This window comes from Dipteris shenzhenensis, chromosome 19 (assembly GCF_047967505.1).
Source record: "Dipteris shenzhenensis isolate YYH24624 ecotype China chromosome 19, Dip_SZ_1.0, whole genome shotgun sequence".
In the NCBI taxonomy this organism is placed as follows: domain Eukaryota; kingdom Viridiplantae; phylum Streptophyta; class Polypodiopsida; order Gleicheniales; family Dipteridaceae; genus Dipteris; species Dipteris shenzhenensis.
This window is the reverse complement of record NC_141614.1, coordinates 19,333,958-19,351,272: the sequence shown is the minus strand read 5'-3', so window position 1 is coordinate 19,351,272 and position 17,315 is coordinate 19,333,958. Positions and strand designations below refer to the sequence as shown.

General features: G+C 43.1%; 1 protein-coding gene across 1 annotated transcript in view; it reads left to right on the top strand.

Moving 5' to 3' along the window:
• Positions 1 to 17,315, top strand: part of LOC147890186 (uncharacterized) — a 43,724-nt gene that overhangs the window by 11,142 nt on the left and 15,267 nt on the right. The window contains exons 3-5 of the mRNA XM_087390861.1: positions 206 to 243; positions 1,399 to 1,509; positions 15,260 to 15,339. Of these exons, the coding sequence (XP_087246987.1) occupies positions 206 to 243; positions 1,399 to 1,509; positions 15,260 to 15,339 (229 nt within the window). The remainder of the gene's footprint in view (positions 1 to 205; positions 244 to 1,398; positions 1,510 to 15,259; positions 15,340 to 17,315) is intronic.

Here is a 17,315-nt window from a genome sequence, read left to right as displayed (position 1 = left end):
ATATGTTCAAAACCGTCTTGCATCTGGGCTATAGCTTTTATTGAATGATTACATTTGACTTTTGGTAAATTCCTTTGTTGTTTGTTGAGTGAGCACTTATTCTTTCATACGGCATGCTTTAGAATTGTTTGCAGAATATTGCTTGGTAATGACTTCTTTTCACCTGGAGCTCATGTGCTATTATGTATGGACTGTTTCTTTGCAGGTGTGTGAAAATGGCAGTGGTTCACGATATTGCTGAAGGTAAACGCTGATTCATGACAGTTGCTGCATTAGAATCATGATGATTGTGCATTTTCCAATACATCTACGTCCAGCTGTTGCTCTGTTCTGTCTTCAATGTGGGTATCAAAGCAATGTATTGCTATGTAATGGGCATAAGGACTAAAGACTCTTTCCTCAAGCTTGCCCATGCTATCTACTGTGTGTGGAAGCATGGGTGCTAACTGAGACGAGAGATAAAGCCCATGCACATCCATAATATCCACTTAATTTATTGCTTGTGGCCTTGTTAGTCATAAGTGCTCAAAGTGTGCAATTGTAAGTGATCCTGAGTGACTAAATGAAGAGGCTGAAGAGGGCTAGCTTAGAAAGTGGACCCCACATGGCTTGCTGGCTGTAGAGGCTATGTTGGCACTGTTGCTGGAGAAGGTACTGCTGGAGCTGAAGACTGAAGAGCTGGTGATGAACCATGCATGAATGGGGTCTTTGTATATTGAAACCCTCCCTAGGTCAGCCTGGGAAAAAGGTCAAGGTTGACCTTGACATACAAGTCAAAGTTGACGAGAAAATCAACTTCTTGACTAGTCAGTTTGACCAAAAAGTCAGCTCTGTGTTTTCTGATCTGTTTTTTAGTCTGCTGCTTTTGCAATGTTGACTGCTGCTGTTGCTGCTTTCCAGATATGCATGCTGTGGGTGTCCAGCGATGCATACTGCTGCTCCAATCTACATGATGTTGCTCTAGATGTGCATGTGCATGATTTAAATGTACTTGTGGCAGAGGATGATATGCTTCATTATAACTTTGTTAATCTTTTGACAAATGTGCTCTTCATGTTGACAGGCATATTTAATAACTGCAGAGTCAACATCATATGGTCCAAATTGACTGAGATTTTATTGATTTAAACGATTATTCAGAATAGAAGGAATATTCTTCAAATACTTGTCTTGCACCTGGCCAAATTCGTAGTGTAGTGTTCTGTAACGATATTTCTCTTTTGCCAAGTTGCCTAGTTTCAATAATGTTTTGGAGAAACCTGTCTGTGGCTCCATGTACTTGTTGCCCAATTGTTGGGGGGGGAGATTGTTGGCTGCATTATATTATCAATTATTTGTATAACGTCTTTAATTGTCTAAGGTCTATAGAGTTCTATGCTCACTTGACTCTTTTTGCAGCCATAGTTGGTGATATAACTCCTTCCGATGGTATCCCAAAAGAAGAAAAAAGTAGGCGAGAGAAGGCTGCGATTGATGAGATGTGTAGTTTACTTGGAGGCGGTCTTGCAGGTAGACCCTTGTTTACCGAGAACATTCTCCCTTTCTCTATTAGAAGTTTTATGTGTTGATTCCTACTGTGTACATGGAGAGATTCGATTTATACAAATGAAGCTCCCTGTTAGTGCTTTCATATGCCTTTTTGGGTTTGTATAATCATGAGATTGAAACTGCACTATGTTGTGGTTTTAGAGGATGAGTTTGGGAATGTTCCTGGATTCATCTAGGTATATGCTTCTGTCGTATAAGCGGGCATGCAAATTTTACCTTGTGAAGTTTTCGTCCATGTTGCGGCTTGCTGGTATTGTGATAATTATTTCTATCTTAAATGGTGCATTGCCCTATCAGCTAGATTTAGATGCTTGTTTTGGAGAGACTAAAATGAAATTGTTTAGACTTCACAAGTAGTTATAGCTTGATGAAGAGATTTGGACTACTTTCCGATCAGCCTTCTCCTTTAGTGCTAGCCTTTGCCATGGCTGAATCTGCCCTTCACCTCCTGAGTGACGACCGAAACTCAGTATGAAGACTTTGTATAAATGGATGCTCAAGCATGTGTGGGGGTGTGGATTTGTATGTGTGAGAGCATATTTTTATACTATGGTCTACACCCACTGTTGGGGTTTTAGAGGATGAGTTTGGGAATGTTCCTGGATTCATCTAGGTACATGGTCTACACCCATTGTTGGGCGCTGATGACGTGAGTGGGGATGTCATAGTAGCTAGTCCCTACTATGTGTGATGGAGTTTATGGTTTTCAACCTTATGAGTGACTGTCATGAGATTGAAACTGCACTAGGTTGTGTTTTTAGAGGATGAGTTTGGGAATGTTCCTGGATTCACCTAGGTATATATTTGTATAGTAAAGTTAATGATATTTATGGGTTTTTAGTGTTGTTTGGGCCCATATTTAGTGAAGCCCCATTCTTTTAATCTGGTTTGGTAAGTTGAAATGCCTTCTAGGTCCTTGGCACTAGATTCTCATTTTCTCACAAATTGTAAACCTTGAGTTCATATGCATAAGCATTTCTTTGTATGGCAGCTTTTCATGATAGCACTTTTGCCACGTACTAAAGTCTCATCTATGATGCGTCATATGATGACACAATGTCACCCAAAAACAGACCAATATTTTTCTTCTGGACCTACTTTTGGTGGAGGGTTCAGGCATATGGCTTTACCATAGTTAGGTTGATAGGTAACCAGCCTGCTTCCTTTGAGACCTGTTGAAGGGGGATGCCCCATCCTTCACTTGAATACTGAATTTCCAAGGGAATGCACAATGGTTCATGAGCATCGATACTTTTATGCCTTCACGAGTTTGTCATCAATACTTATCTTCCTTCATGAATCTGTCATCTTGGGACAGCATTGAATGCATAGTGTTCAGCGTCCTCTCTCAAAGTTTCTATGCACATGTGTCTATGGAGGTGATCTTTACTTTATGTCAATCCTTGCATATGGAACACGTGGCGATTTTACATGCGAGTTTTACGCTTGACATGTAGGGCTATTGGTTCATTGACTATCATTATGTGCTTCTACATTCTTCCAGGGTTCCAATGGACAATATTGACACAGTGGGTTTGCTAAAGATGGTGGTCAGCATCTTTGGCAGCAACCACCTTTCATAACATATAGGCAATGGTCTAGATTGTCTAAGCATCTCTTTGCTTAGATAGTCGTTTGGAAGAGACTAAAGTGAAATTGAATAGTCGTCACAAGCAGTTTGTCACGATCTGTGACGTATTCCTTTCTCTATTTCTAGACTTATGGATGGCAAACTTCTACCATACCAAGGTCTATCAGTTTTTCGAAATCGCAGCTCCTATGTCCGAATTATTGAAACGCACAGCAGTTTTTTAGTGGCTTCCCGAAATAGAGTATAGTTTCCAACAACTCAAGCAAGCACTCACTACCACACCAGTCATGGCTATTGCTGACCCAAACCTTCCATTTGAGGTCATGACCGACGCTTTCGACATCGCTACAGGAGCAGTCTTGATGCAAGAAGGCAGAGTTATTGCTTTTGACAGCCATAAATATTCTGATATCCAAACCCGACACCCGGTTTATGATAAGGAGTTTCTTGCCGTTGTACATGCTTATCGCTCTTGGAAACATTATCTCATGGGAGCCGACTCTGTGGTCAAAACAGACCATCACTCTTTAAAGTATATCTTTACTCAGCCAGTCATGAACGCTCGACAAGCACGCTGGGTTGAGTTTCTGGCCAACTTTCACATGACCATTGAGTACATTCCAGGACTACGCAATGTAGTTGCAGATGCTCTCAGCAGGTTACCTCTCGCATCAGCTATGGTAATCTCTACATTTCTGTGGATGTTTCGAATTCATTCAAAGAAAAGTATTTCAATGATAAAGACTTCGGCACTGCAGTACAAGTTCTTTCAAAAGATCAACCTTTGACTTCCGAACAGAAGATTTTCTCATCCTATTCTTATACGGACGACCTTCTGTATTATCAAGATCGTGTCTGTGTACCACATGACAAGGATGTTCGACGTCTTTTGTTAAAAGAGCATCATGTAGTTCCTTATGCTGCCCATCCAGGCATCAACAAGACTTATCGGTTACTCAGTGCAACATACTACTGGCCTCAGATGAAAAGCGACGTCATCAAAATGGTTACATCTTGCTTATCTTGTCAACAAATGAAAGCAAGCCCACGACTTCCAACAGGACTTCTTCAGCCTCTTCCAGTTCCAACTGAAAGGTGGGAAAGTATTTCCATGGATTTCATTACAACACTACCACGATCCTCCAGAGGTAACACTCAGATTATGGTAATTGTTGATCGATTGTCCAAAATGGCACACTTTGTTGCTTGCAAAAGCAGTGCACAGGCTCCGGACATAGCCAAACTCTTTATACAACACATCTTCTGACACCATGGATTGCCCAAGAATATCATATCCGACAGAGATCCTAAGTTTACTAGTCACTTTTGGATTTCACAGTTCGAATCTTTGGGTACAACTCTACTGTTCAGTTCAGCCTACCACCCACAATCAGATGGCCAGACTGAAAGAGTCAACCAAGTTCTGGAAGAAATGCTTCGACATTATATTCAGTCACGCCTAGTAGCCTGGGAAGAGTATCTACCACTCCTTGAGTTTGCTTATAATAACTCTTTCCATAGTGCCATCAGCATGACTCCATTCCAAGGAGCTTATGGACACACTCCGATTGTACCAACGAATTTTGTACTTCAACATCGAGTGGCCCTAGCTGATCAACTGGTTTGATCAGCTTGTCACTTTGTTGCTGTAGGAAGAGCAAAGCTGTGAAAATCAGAATGCCTCATGCATCATGTAGGACCACATAGGGTACTTGGAGGGGCAAGCATTCCAAAGAAATCACTTTAATGTGCCTGGTTGGAGCAGATGCGGATGATGGAGGCTGCCATTGCTACACAGACAGAGTAGGGATGCCCAGTAGCACAGAGGATTTGGTCAACAGCTTTCAAGATTGTGGCTAGTGTGCAGCGGATCCAACGAGATTTCACATGGGGAATGGTCGTGTGGCTTATAGAGGGGAGCCATGCTTTCTAAATTGCCTCCCATCTTACCGGATCCAAGGCCAGCATGTGGTTAGGATTGAGGCACATGATGCAGTGCCTCCCTCCCACCTACGCCCTCCGCCTGTGCCAGAGGATAGTGTATGGGAGACGGTGTTCAGCATCAATGCTTGGAACATTTGGGTTGCCCGCTGTAAATTGGTGATGGGAGGACACGAAGTTTCCCCGGAAGTCACACTTGTCGCATCTGGCAGAACATTATTTACACCCTGTGCCCCATCTGGAAGCACAGGACTCAGGATTCTACAGTGATCGCAAAAAGGTGAGAGCATTTCTGCAAGCATTTTTATGTTCTCACTACGAGAGTATTCATCACTAGATGTATAGTCTGCCACCTTGGTTGTTAGCCCTTGTTCCGGAGATTTCCTTGGCAATGGGCTGGGTTCTCTGGAAATAGGTTGGTTTCTTTCGACAACCAAGTTCGGTCTTGCTTATTTTCCCATGGTTAGCACATTTCGTTTTTGGTGATTTGTATGGTGGGTTTTCAAGCATTAATAGAAGTCCTTTTCTCTGGAAAAAAAGTAACATGCACAAATCCCAAAGTAATCTGACTGCACAAAGTGACTCCACTAATTCAAGTGCAAATGCACCTAGTACCTGGAAATAAACCCCCGAGGCACAAGGGCCAAATGCCGAAACAAATGGAGCAAAAGCCCCAAATTTGAGATGGCAAATGTGCTAGAAACAAAGTAAATCACATCCAAAACTTAGCAAAAAGCCTGAGTGGCAGCTTGCAGCAAATGCAACCCTAAAAAAGACCAGATTTCGTACAGACTGTACGGACTGCTACAAGACCTGACTTAAGCGACGCGTTTGAAGCTGTTGGGAAGATTTTCTTTACACACAAGCAACAGCACACTGCTGGCCACGACCTGATTTTCGCTGGACAGCCTTTCCTCCAAACCAATGGCAACTGAATGACGCTACAAGACCTGATGGCAATGGCTGCAGCAAAAGAAATTTTCCTAAAACAGAGGCAGGGACTGCTTGAAGGTGCACTATTGCTCGAGGAGCTCACCTAGGCATAAGCGGCGAACACTAGAGAAATGTCTGCTGCAAGGTACAGATTCGACCAGCAAGACAGAAGAATATAGATCTGATATATTGTCTGCTAGCAGCTACTAGCTCTGTGTAGAGGTGGCGACAATGACTAATAGAAAACGTGAAGATGCATCTAGGTACACCAACTTGAGGCGGCGACCAACAGAACAGAAATAGCGACTAGACGGCACCCAATGTAGCCGACTAAAGCGGAAACTTTTCATCCATGAAAATGGCAACACTCCATCTATTTGGTTTCCCATATAGCTAAGCCCTATGAAGAAAAGAAAGAAAGAAAGAAAGTTTACTAAAGTCTTCGGAAGACCGATGGGGCTATGAGACTCAAAGAAACCTGATACAAACAAGCTGAAAGGATGGAGCTACTAGCTAAACATCAACACCCATGCAAAAAGCAAAAAGCTATCAGAATAATAAACCTCTACATTATCACTATCATTTTCATCATCAGATCCTCTGTCATCTGCGTTCAAGTGGAATATGCTCCAAGGTCACAATTGTGGACCACTCTATCTCCCCTCATCAAGGGTGGGGGCCCGAGAGCATAAAATTAAAGATAGAATACTGCCGGCTGCCTGTGGGCGCAGTCTGGCGGTGTCTGCTGGTCATAGCTCTACGTCTAACAAGGGCGACAATGACTCCTGTCGATAGCAGCCCCCCTCTAGAAACAAGAGGGAATGTCCCGAAGCATAATTTGTGTGTCAACCCTCTGCCTGCACTGTTGTGTCACTAGCTTTGGGTCTCTATCATGTCTAGGGCCTATAGAGTGGGAGCCTATATGGTCTGGCTGGAAGAACTCCGTGATCATGCTCTGAGTATAGTCTATCAAGGTACGCTCCTCATGTCTTTGTGATCGAAATAGGCGCTCACGATGTCTGACTGCCTCGTGAATGAACGCGGCCAAGCATCTCTGATTTGGAAAAGAGAGAAAGTGGGATAACAATCCAAAGCTCTCTCTAGATAGACAATAGAAGCGTCCTCGAAGATGTCTAACTGCCTCGTGAATGAACGCGGCGAAGCATCTCTGATCTGGAAAAGAGAGAAAGCAGGATAACAATCCAGAGCTATCTCTAGATAGACAATAGAAGCGTCCTCGAATCTCATAGTACACTGGGCATCTGAAAATGAAATGCTAGTCAGACTCAATCTCTTGTAGGTCACATAAGGTGCATATGTGTCTCGTCTTGGGTAAACACTCTGCCCGACCACTCTCAATAGGAGTCTATGTGAAGAGACCCAAAATTGCCCAATAGAGATCCTCGGTGGGTGGGATAGATGAATTCGCGTATATCCTGGTGGGTCAATAAACCCCTCATCTGAGATATGTAGGCAATGATCTCTGTAGAAGCTGAGCTTCACTAGGAGCTCACTTGGTTCCAACCAAGTCCAGAATGTGTGTAGCTGCAGAAGATCCTCACGTATGACCTGATTGACCTCATGATACTCGAGTGGGGAGAACGGCGCATCAACGCTATACTAGAAGGGAGGAAGACTGTCCATGTGGAGCCCCAGACCCTCAAACCACCTCACTGTGTGCGCAAACCAGCATATTTAATCCCCTGCAGTAGCTGATAGTGCCATAGAAGAGGACAATGCTAGCCACGGTAATCTGCTGCGTCCAAAGGTACAATCCCCATATGCCCTGACTCGATATAGATAGGTAATAACCTGAAATGCTGCATCGAGCTGCAATGGAGATGATCCAAACTCAGCCTGGATGCTCTGGTGAGGAACTGACAGCTTACTGTGAATCATCTGTGATAACATGAGAACATGTAGTCGCTCCACACGAGCCCACACAATATCTAACAGATCCTGGCCCCCAGCAAGGGCTGCCATACATTCCCTTCCGTTGAACCAGGGAGTCAAAGAGCAAGCCCTTGGTCTGAGCATCTTGAAAGTGTAAGCGGAAGCACTGCCTGTCTAATCTGGCCAATGGCATACCCTCTGCTCAAGCGAGCCTGCATGGCCGGTCTCATGATGAAAATAGAGCCAAAAAAGAGAACCCCCAAGTATGTATATGATGAAACAATCTCAATCGGTGACCCATCAAAAGTAAACTACCTCCGATGCATAGCAACTTGAGATGTATTGAAGATCATAACCTTGGTTTTACCAAGGTTGACCTTCAAATCATGAGAAGACTGTAGTGTATCTAAGTGCCTCTGGAGGCCCTCTGCTGAGGACGATAGGAGTACCACATCACCTGCATATAGCAAGATCTGAATCAAAATATCGGAAAGAGAGCAACTAGCCCCCCTAGTGTTTGCATAACAGTCTCAAGCTCGTCAATGTAGAGGCCAAACAAGATTGGTGATAGAGGACACTTCACGGCCTGCCTATCAGCTGACTTGCAGCATACCTACATCCTCTAGGTCAATGTTTGGTAGCATAATAGATCATCTTTGAAGTCAAGGAGTGGTACCTGATGTGCCCATGTCCTCGCGTTGAAGTCCCCAACCAGGAGAACTTCCCCACAACTGGAGAAATCAACCATGTCTTGATACAGAGTGGCATTCGGTGATGTCTCAGTCTCCTCTTGAATATCTCGGGCGAAGTGTGAGGTCTCGAGGGGGAAGTAGCATACTCCTACAAGCAAAATCTGGCCATCTATGCGTCGAATCTAGATCAAAGAAATATGGAGTGTAAGTCTCTCTTCTCTACTGAGATGGGCCCCCAAAGAGAAGACCTGTAAAGCGCTGCAACTCCTCTGGACCCTCATACTCCTCCTATGTCCCTCATCTCATCTCTGTAAGCAACCTCCCAAGTATATCCGCTGATTATGGATAGAGGACGCTCTAGACTCTAATGTGTCTCTGTATGAAAGACTATGTCACAACTTGTATGCATTGTTGAGTATGCATAGCTATGAAGCTCGTATGTTGACCCACTTTCTTCTCAAGAGGGTTTTCCGCACATTTAACTTCGAGCAGCAGATCCATCCAAAGACACCATCCCTTAGCGTTTATGCCTAAACACATATACCTAGATGAGTACAAGAACATGCCCAAACTCATCCTCTAAAAAGACAACGTAGTGCAGTTTCAATCTCATGATAGTCATTCATAAGGTTGAAAACCATAAACTCCATCACGCATAGCAAGGACTAGCTACTATGACATCCCCACTGACGTCATCAACACAGTGGGTGTAGACTCTCATAGTAAAAACATGTGCTCTCACACATACAAATCCAGACACCCACACATACTTGAGCATCAATTTATACAAAGTCTTCGTGTTGAGTTTCTGTCAGCACTCCGGAGGTGAAGGGCAGACTCAGCCATGACAAAGGCTAGCAATAAAGGAGAAGGCTAATCAAAAGGTAGTCCAAAATCTCTTCATTCAAGCTACAACTGCTTGTGAAGACTAAATGATTTCATTTTAGTCTCTCCCAGACGAGCATTTGAATCTAGCTGATAGGGCAACGCACCACTTAAGATAGAAAGAATTATCACAAAACCAGCAGGCCACAACATGGACGAAAACTTCACAAGGTGAAATTTGCCTAAACACAGCCAATTTCAAACTTGGTCACATCATCCAAGTAAGCCCACATGCTATAATGAAACCCCTCCTCCAAATGCACATGAGAACCAGGTGCTATATGAGTGGATATGATGCCCAAGTGTTTCATCCTCTATTCTAGAGGTTGCATCCAATGCATATACCATTTCAAGAGATGCCTTCAATTCGTTCTCATAAAATACAAGGAAACCCTCATTCTCGAGTAGTGTATCCTAGTACGACCTAGCCAATATGAGAATTCTCAACATGTTCTCGTCCATTGGAACTATGCTTGCTAAACAACAAGGTAAAGTCATCCAAGACCTCATTCAGCTAGGCCATCATCAACATCATTAGTACTTAGACCACAATGCAAACTATAAGAATCTATGTCCAAATCTGAAACATCACATGCCAACATTCTCTCCTCTTGACAACCACCAAAACCCAAGAAAGAAGCTTCTTGCATAGATGACATTATAGCAACAACCTCCTAACACAAATGCAAAGAAGGACCAGCGTGAACACACATGCCAAGCACCAACCATGTGGTATCCACACATCCCATGGACTCATGGTCTTGCAACAGAGATCAACCTGGCAAACTTCTTCATGCCTGAACAAGCCAATAAGCTATGTATAATATTGATCATCCTTAAGAACCCCCTCCTCATGGCATCCATCATGCTCATCAATTAGATCTAGAGGCAACACATCATCAGGAAACAGAAAATCCTCACCCACATAAACTTGCCCTTTTATTGTACCATCGTCAAGCATGTCTTTGGCACCATTAGCAAGGTCTTCATCATCAGGTGTATGGCCAACTGCCAACCAGCCATTGCAAGGCCTGCACCAGCCTCCATCTTAGCCCTCAATCACAGCCTATGCTAGCCCTAGACGCATGCTTGGGTAGCCCTAAAATAAAGAGCTGTTTGCTGCTGTTGTGGCAGCCTCTCTCAATCCCCCCTTCCTACAGATCTCACTCCCCCTTGTCCTGCTCAAATGGGGGCTCACAGGGGGGAGTTGACCTCTACATTCCACTACATTTGAGCATGATGTATTTCAGATTTTAGTTTCATATTCCTTTTTGGTCTTTTGCAAATGTTAATAAATATAAATCTCCCTCCGCCCCCCCCCACACATGGCACCTCCATAGCTAACACGTGGCATCATTCCCAGCTAACAAGAAGTAACATGGACTTGCTGGCCCATGGCTAACAATCCTCATTGCCAAGACCAAGCCCTTCAGGATAGTGGAAATTTTCTACAGGCCACCAAGAATCAAAGGAAACACATAGAACCTACAAAATCCATATCCCATCGATAATCAAGGGAACCCTATAGCTCTTCCTTAGCCTCAACCTTTGCCCTAGTATGTGCTGTCACCCATGGAGATTTTCTTTTTCCAAGAATCTAAAACCCAATAATTCCAATTCACTTCCCCAACCTAACACAACACACCAGCGATTCTTCTCCGTCAGGATGTTATGCACTCTTGCTTTAACTTGTCATATTAGAAATTTCTGCCTCTCAAATTTCTGTAGCAGTTTGCAACAGACTCCTCAATTTCCATTGCCCTCAACCTGTTGCTCTGATATCAACTGAGAGACATCAATATGTATTGCAAGAGATATGCACATTCATTATATATTCAATTACACTCGAGCCTTGTCAACCTTTACCAAGCTATTTATATGCTCCTCGGAGAGCTGAATACTAGAAACAACATTATACATACCTAACTCACTCATAGATCACAACATCACACTATCATAGGTCACAACAAAAACCACTTATATATATATATATAGATGAATCAAGGAACATGCCCAAACTCATCCTCTAAAAATAGAACACACTCTGTAGTTTCAATCTCATTTAGTCACTCATAAGGTTGAAAACCATAAACTTCATCATGCATAGCAAGGACTAGCTACTATGACATCCCCATCAACGCCATTAGCGCCCAACAGCGGGTATAGACATCGTATAAACATGTGCTCTCACACATAAAATCCACACACCTACACATACTTGAGCATCCATTTATACAAAGGTCTTCGTAATGAGTTTCTGTCGACACTCCGGATGTCAAGGGCAGACTCAGCCGTGATAAAGGCTAGCACTAAAGAAGAAGGCTAATCAAAAAGTAGTCCGCATTCTCTTCATTCAAGCTACAACTGTGTAAGAAATCCTAGATTTACTATATTTAGAAATGTGCTAAGGAACAGAAAGGAGACTGAGATAGCAGAGAACAAGGAATAATTGTATTGCTTGAATGTCTGTAGGCTAGATGTTGTGTGTCATCCATACAATTGGGCCTCTCTTATATAGAGAGTGAAGAGTCACACATGAAAAGGTGTGTACTCCAAAGGGTATGTGCATGAAGAGGTGTGTACCCCTTGTGAAGGGTGTGACCCTTGATGAGAGGGTACATTACAATAGGAATGTCTCTTCAATAGGATGTCTCTTGTGAAGGGTTGTGCCTCATAGGAAGTGTCCCGTCGAAAGGGCATACCTTTCCACAAGTGTCCATTCATCAAACCATCCATAAGTCTAGAAATAGAGAAAGGAATGCGTCACACATCGTGACATCCCCTCCCACTCAAAAGAAGACCCTGGTGGAGATAATGAACTGATGTAGAAAATATCACGGTAAATTCTGAAAATACTGCTGTAAAATGTCAAGGTACTGTTGTAAGTCTTCATCAGACTGCCAAGTAGTGTCAGAGTCGTTCAGATTTGCCAAAGAACAAGGAATTCTGTGATAAGTCGATGTCGAGTCTCTCGCTGTCGATGGTCCAGAATACGCTCAGGAATAAGGAGAACATAATCGTCTTCGATTTCTGGGACATAATCACCTGCAGGAGGAACTGCTTCATCGCCTGGATTCACAGCTTTGCTCTTCCTACAACAACAAAGTGACAAGCTGATCAAAGGTCGAGTGGTTGGTTGCTCTTCCTACGAGAACAAAGTGACAAGCTGATCAAAGGTATAGTGGTTGGATTACCCGTTGCCACGTGGTTGTGAACCCTTGATATTGATAGGAGTTAGAAAGTCCACTAAATGTATTGGCTGCAATCTGAGTATTTAACACAACTGCATCAGTGTTGGCCAAGTGCTCTTTCAAGTCCTTGACTTTGGTGAAATAGGGGTCTATGCTGTCTCCCTCGTCCATTTTCAAGGCATCCAACTGCTGTTCAAGTATGCAACTCTTGCTTCATTGTGGATCTAACTAAAGAAGGTTAATTTATCCCATGCATCTTGTGCTGTTTTGCAAGACCTGATGTGAAGAGTTATCACTCGTTTAACTGACAATGCAATTAAGAATGAGCCTGTGCATCTATGCCATCCCATTTGGATTATTCCAGAGTTGGAGACAAAAGAGTAGTAGTGCTGGAAGATGAAGAATTAACAATGTTACCACCACCCGTAGTGACAGATGTAGTTGCAGGTACCTCTATGTCTAGCCTCAAAACTTGCAATAGGATTCCACAATTTCTTGGATGCGAATAGAAATGCAGATAAGAAAAAGAAAAGATGGACCTATTATAGAAAACCAGGACATGACATTTTTGAATGCAAGAAACACATTGAATCAGAAAAGAAGAAGAAGAAGCATCTAGCCTTGCAGTTACTCATGCTTCATTTTCATGTGAGAGGGATGAGTCATCAAATATTTCTCATCATGATTGAGCTTCCGTTGTCAGACACAAGTATAATCCTCGAGTTCATGATTCATGCATGGCTGATACTGAATGTATTTTGTACTGGGTACTTTGATATTGGGGCTTCCAAGCACACAACTTCGTGCAGAAAGTTGTTTCTTTCTTTAAATGATTCACCTAAGGGAGGCACTATGACTTGTGCCAATAATGGTTCTTATGCCAAGTTGAGCTTACTTCAGCATCTGGTGATCTAGACCCTCTTCAGGATGTTTTATATGTTCCAGGAATTGAAAAGAATCTCATATCCATTCAGCTACTGTTACATCCAGATATATAGTCATTTTTTATGGTTACTGTTGTGCCATTTATGATTTCAGAAATGGCAACACCATTGCCATCGCTAGAACATTGACTAGAGGTCTTATAGACTTGATGCCTATGAGAGAGAGAGAGAGTCGCAGAAGCACTTGCAAGAGGGGATTCTATTATTGCAGACACTCATTTGTGGCATGAACGTTTTGGGCATTTTAACTATGATAGATTGGTCAAGTTACACTCACAAAATATGTTGTCGATCTTCCCAAGACGCATGCATTATCCGAACATATTTGTGAGGGATACTTACTTGGAAAAATGCATCAGTTTTCGTTCCCTAAAGATGGAAGTGTGGATGAAGCTGGCAAGTTGCATTTAAGTTCACAGTGATGTGTTTGGTCCAATGTGGACTATTGGTGGATATTCATACTTTGTGGATGACTTCTCCCATCATACTTGGGTTTATCCATTAAAATCCAAGTCAGATGTCTTTACATGCTTCAAACATTTTTTGCTATGGCTGAGAATGAAAGTGGATACAAGCTGGTCACACCCCGCACTGACAGGGAGGGTGCAGGTCCTGGTTGTATATCCCCCCAAACTGGCAAGGGAAGATAGATTTGTGTTTTCTTTTATGAGAGTTCATTCAAGAATTGCAGGTGCTCCAGCTGACACAATGCCAGCAAATCATTCTGGCAACCTGCAGGCTTGAATAAGCAGTGTTCCTTTTTTTTCCTGTTTTGCATTTCTACAAGGAATGGAAAGCTACTATGATCTAGCCTAAAATTAAAAGTTCTGTGATGTAAATGGCAACTCACTCCAGCCTCCCTCCATAACGTACAAAATAGTACCCTACTCACCCACCCCAAACAAAAAAGAAAGGCTCCATTTTCCTTTCACACAACCCAAACAGCTTCCATCGTGAGAATCACTGTTCAGTAAGTAGATGAATAGCTGACAGTTTAACAATGGCATAACAGAAGCAAAGACAATATCAAACTGATAATCTTCCCAATACTTGGGCTAGTACAACAGATGGCCTTTGCTTTCTAAATTGTAACCAACAAGATTCATTTAAGGGCCTTGTCCTCAAGCTTGTGCAATTGAGATGGAACATGTGCATAAACAAGCCATCCAAACAGTCTCATGTGTGAAATAACTGGCTTACGACCTGTCCAAGCCTCATAGGGAGTAATAGTCTTCAATGCCCTAGTTCATGACCTTTTCAAGACATAATTTGCACACATAATGGCACCCAACCAGAATTTGTTGGGCAAAGGCTTACCCTTCATCATGCACCATGCCATCTCAATCAAAGTTATATTTTTCCATTCTGAAACAGCATTTGTTGTGGTGTGTATGGTGTACATTGGAAAGCAGCAAACTCTCAGGACATATACCCATACGTCTTTCTCTTTTGAGGAGTAGATTTTAAGTTTGCTTTTGCTTTTCTCTGCAGTTGCTCATTTTCAGTTTTGTACTTAGTTGATTTGTGTGATTGTTGAACCTTTCTTTCAAACAGAGATTACTATCTAAAGTTGTCTTACATGAACTGGTTCTACATTCAATCAAATCTTTCAAGCTGATGAAATTAATGTTGCATTTGCAGCTGAAGAAGTGAAGGAGTTATGGCTCGAGTATGAAAATAATGCTTCATTAGAGGCAAATCTTGTTAAAGATTTTGACAAGGTAAGTATTTTGACTTTGAAAGAGAGTTTCATAGGATTCTGACCATGTTAGAACTGGAGTCACTTTGTAATGGGCAAAACTTTTTGAAAAGTATGTCTTGCAATGTTTAAGGCAAACCTTTCATGCATGTTCTGATGGACTGGCAAACAAGCTTTAAGACTCTGTAAGTGCATTATACTTCTCAAGCAAGAGGGTCCTCGGAGGACGCTGTGTGGAGAATCCTTATAAGGACTCTTGAGAAGGAAGGCAACTTCTTGCAGAATCTCAAACTGGGTGTGGGTGATTGAAGACATGAAAGGGGAACCTCCATAATTTATCTGCCAGAAGATAGTTGGGGCTGTTATGGAAAAGGCCACACTTGCTATTGAATTTGCCTATTTATGGAAAGGGCCATGCTTTAGAATTTAATTTGCCTATATATGACAAGCTGTTCTGATTGGAGGCAAGCCAAGATAGATCACTAAGACTTTGTTGGATTATCAGGGTCACCTCCCCACTTGTGAACCCCCAAATGAGGAGGACATGAGGGAGGTGTACTAGCGGCATGTGAAGGTCTGAGAGATGCCACATGGGCAAAGAGACAGACTGCCATGGAGGCAGATCTGGTATGGAGAGCAGGGCTGGCAGCATGCAGGCTGCCATGTGGGCAGCAAGAACAGGCTGCTGCTATGCCCTACATGGTGGGCAGAAAGGCCCACAGAAGGGGCAGGTACAATGTACAATAGCAGTTCCAAGGCTGCTGAAAGGCAGGCCTTATAGGCTCTGCAGACAGCAGCAGACTGCATGGGGCATTGCCAACAGTCTGGCTGCAACAGCAGCAAGTGGGAGTAGTAGGGCAGGTCAAAACAGGGCCAGTGCAGGTCATGGTAGTCATTGAACAACAGAGGTGGACTGGTTAGATTTAATTTTTAGGCGCAGAAGGCCCAGGAACATCCTTATTTTGTACCAATGCAGAAATTGCCTTAGGGGGCATCTTATGTAGAGCTGAAGGACATTGTGATGTCATGTGCCCAAACTTGCGAGATTCGAACATGCACCAGCAAAAAGGCCCCATTTAAGCTTGTAAAAAGCACTTCACATCACAACATTATTGACGACAACATAATATGATTGGGGCATGGGGATATCCATGTCTCATAAGATGCAAAAGCGATTGGAATTCCGATTCTGGTGAGGCGGGCAAACAACCTTGCCCAATGAAGCTGCAATATTTAGGAACAAAGTTCCAAGCATTGGGGTAAGTCCACATCTTCAACCCATATAGGACATCTATGCTTGATCAACTATTGATAATTGTGTGTAGGAGACCATGACAGGACATGCACCATCTGTTGCCCATAATATAAAGAAGAATACTCCAAAAGCTTTTGTTTATACTTCTCCTCAGCCAGAATAATCTCAAAAATATCGTTGGCTGTGCAAGTGCTTTTTCTCTATGGGGTTTCATTGATCCACCAGGGTACACGCGGATCCACTTACCCCACTCATTGAGGATCTCTATTGGGCAGTTCTGGGTCTCTTCACATAGACTTCATATAGAGAGCGGCAGGGCAGAGCGTCTACCTAGGGAGAGGCGCTTATGCACATTATGCGATATGCAGGAGGTTGAGACAGAGGAGCACTTCATCTTCAAGTGTCCCATCTATTATAAGATCCGCGGGCGTTTCTACTGTCTCTTCAAAGATAGTTATGAGGCCCTATCCCGATTCCTCTCCTATCCAGATCAGAGATGCTTGGCAGGCTTCATTCATGAATCATGAGGTAGTTAGGCACCGCGAGAGGATACTTCGATTACGGAGACATGAGCAGACTTCTTCCTTGGTAGACTTCTTCCTCCCAAAGCTCTATCACAGTGTTCTTTCAGCCAGATCTCCTGGCCCCCCCCGAGACGAGACCTCGATATGATTGGGACTCAGAGCCAATGACTCGACAGCTCAGACAGAGGGTAGACGCACAGATTACACTTGGGGATATCT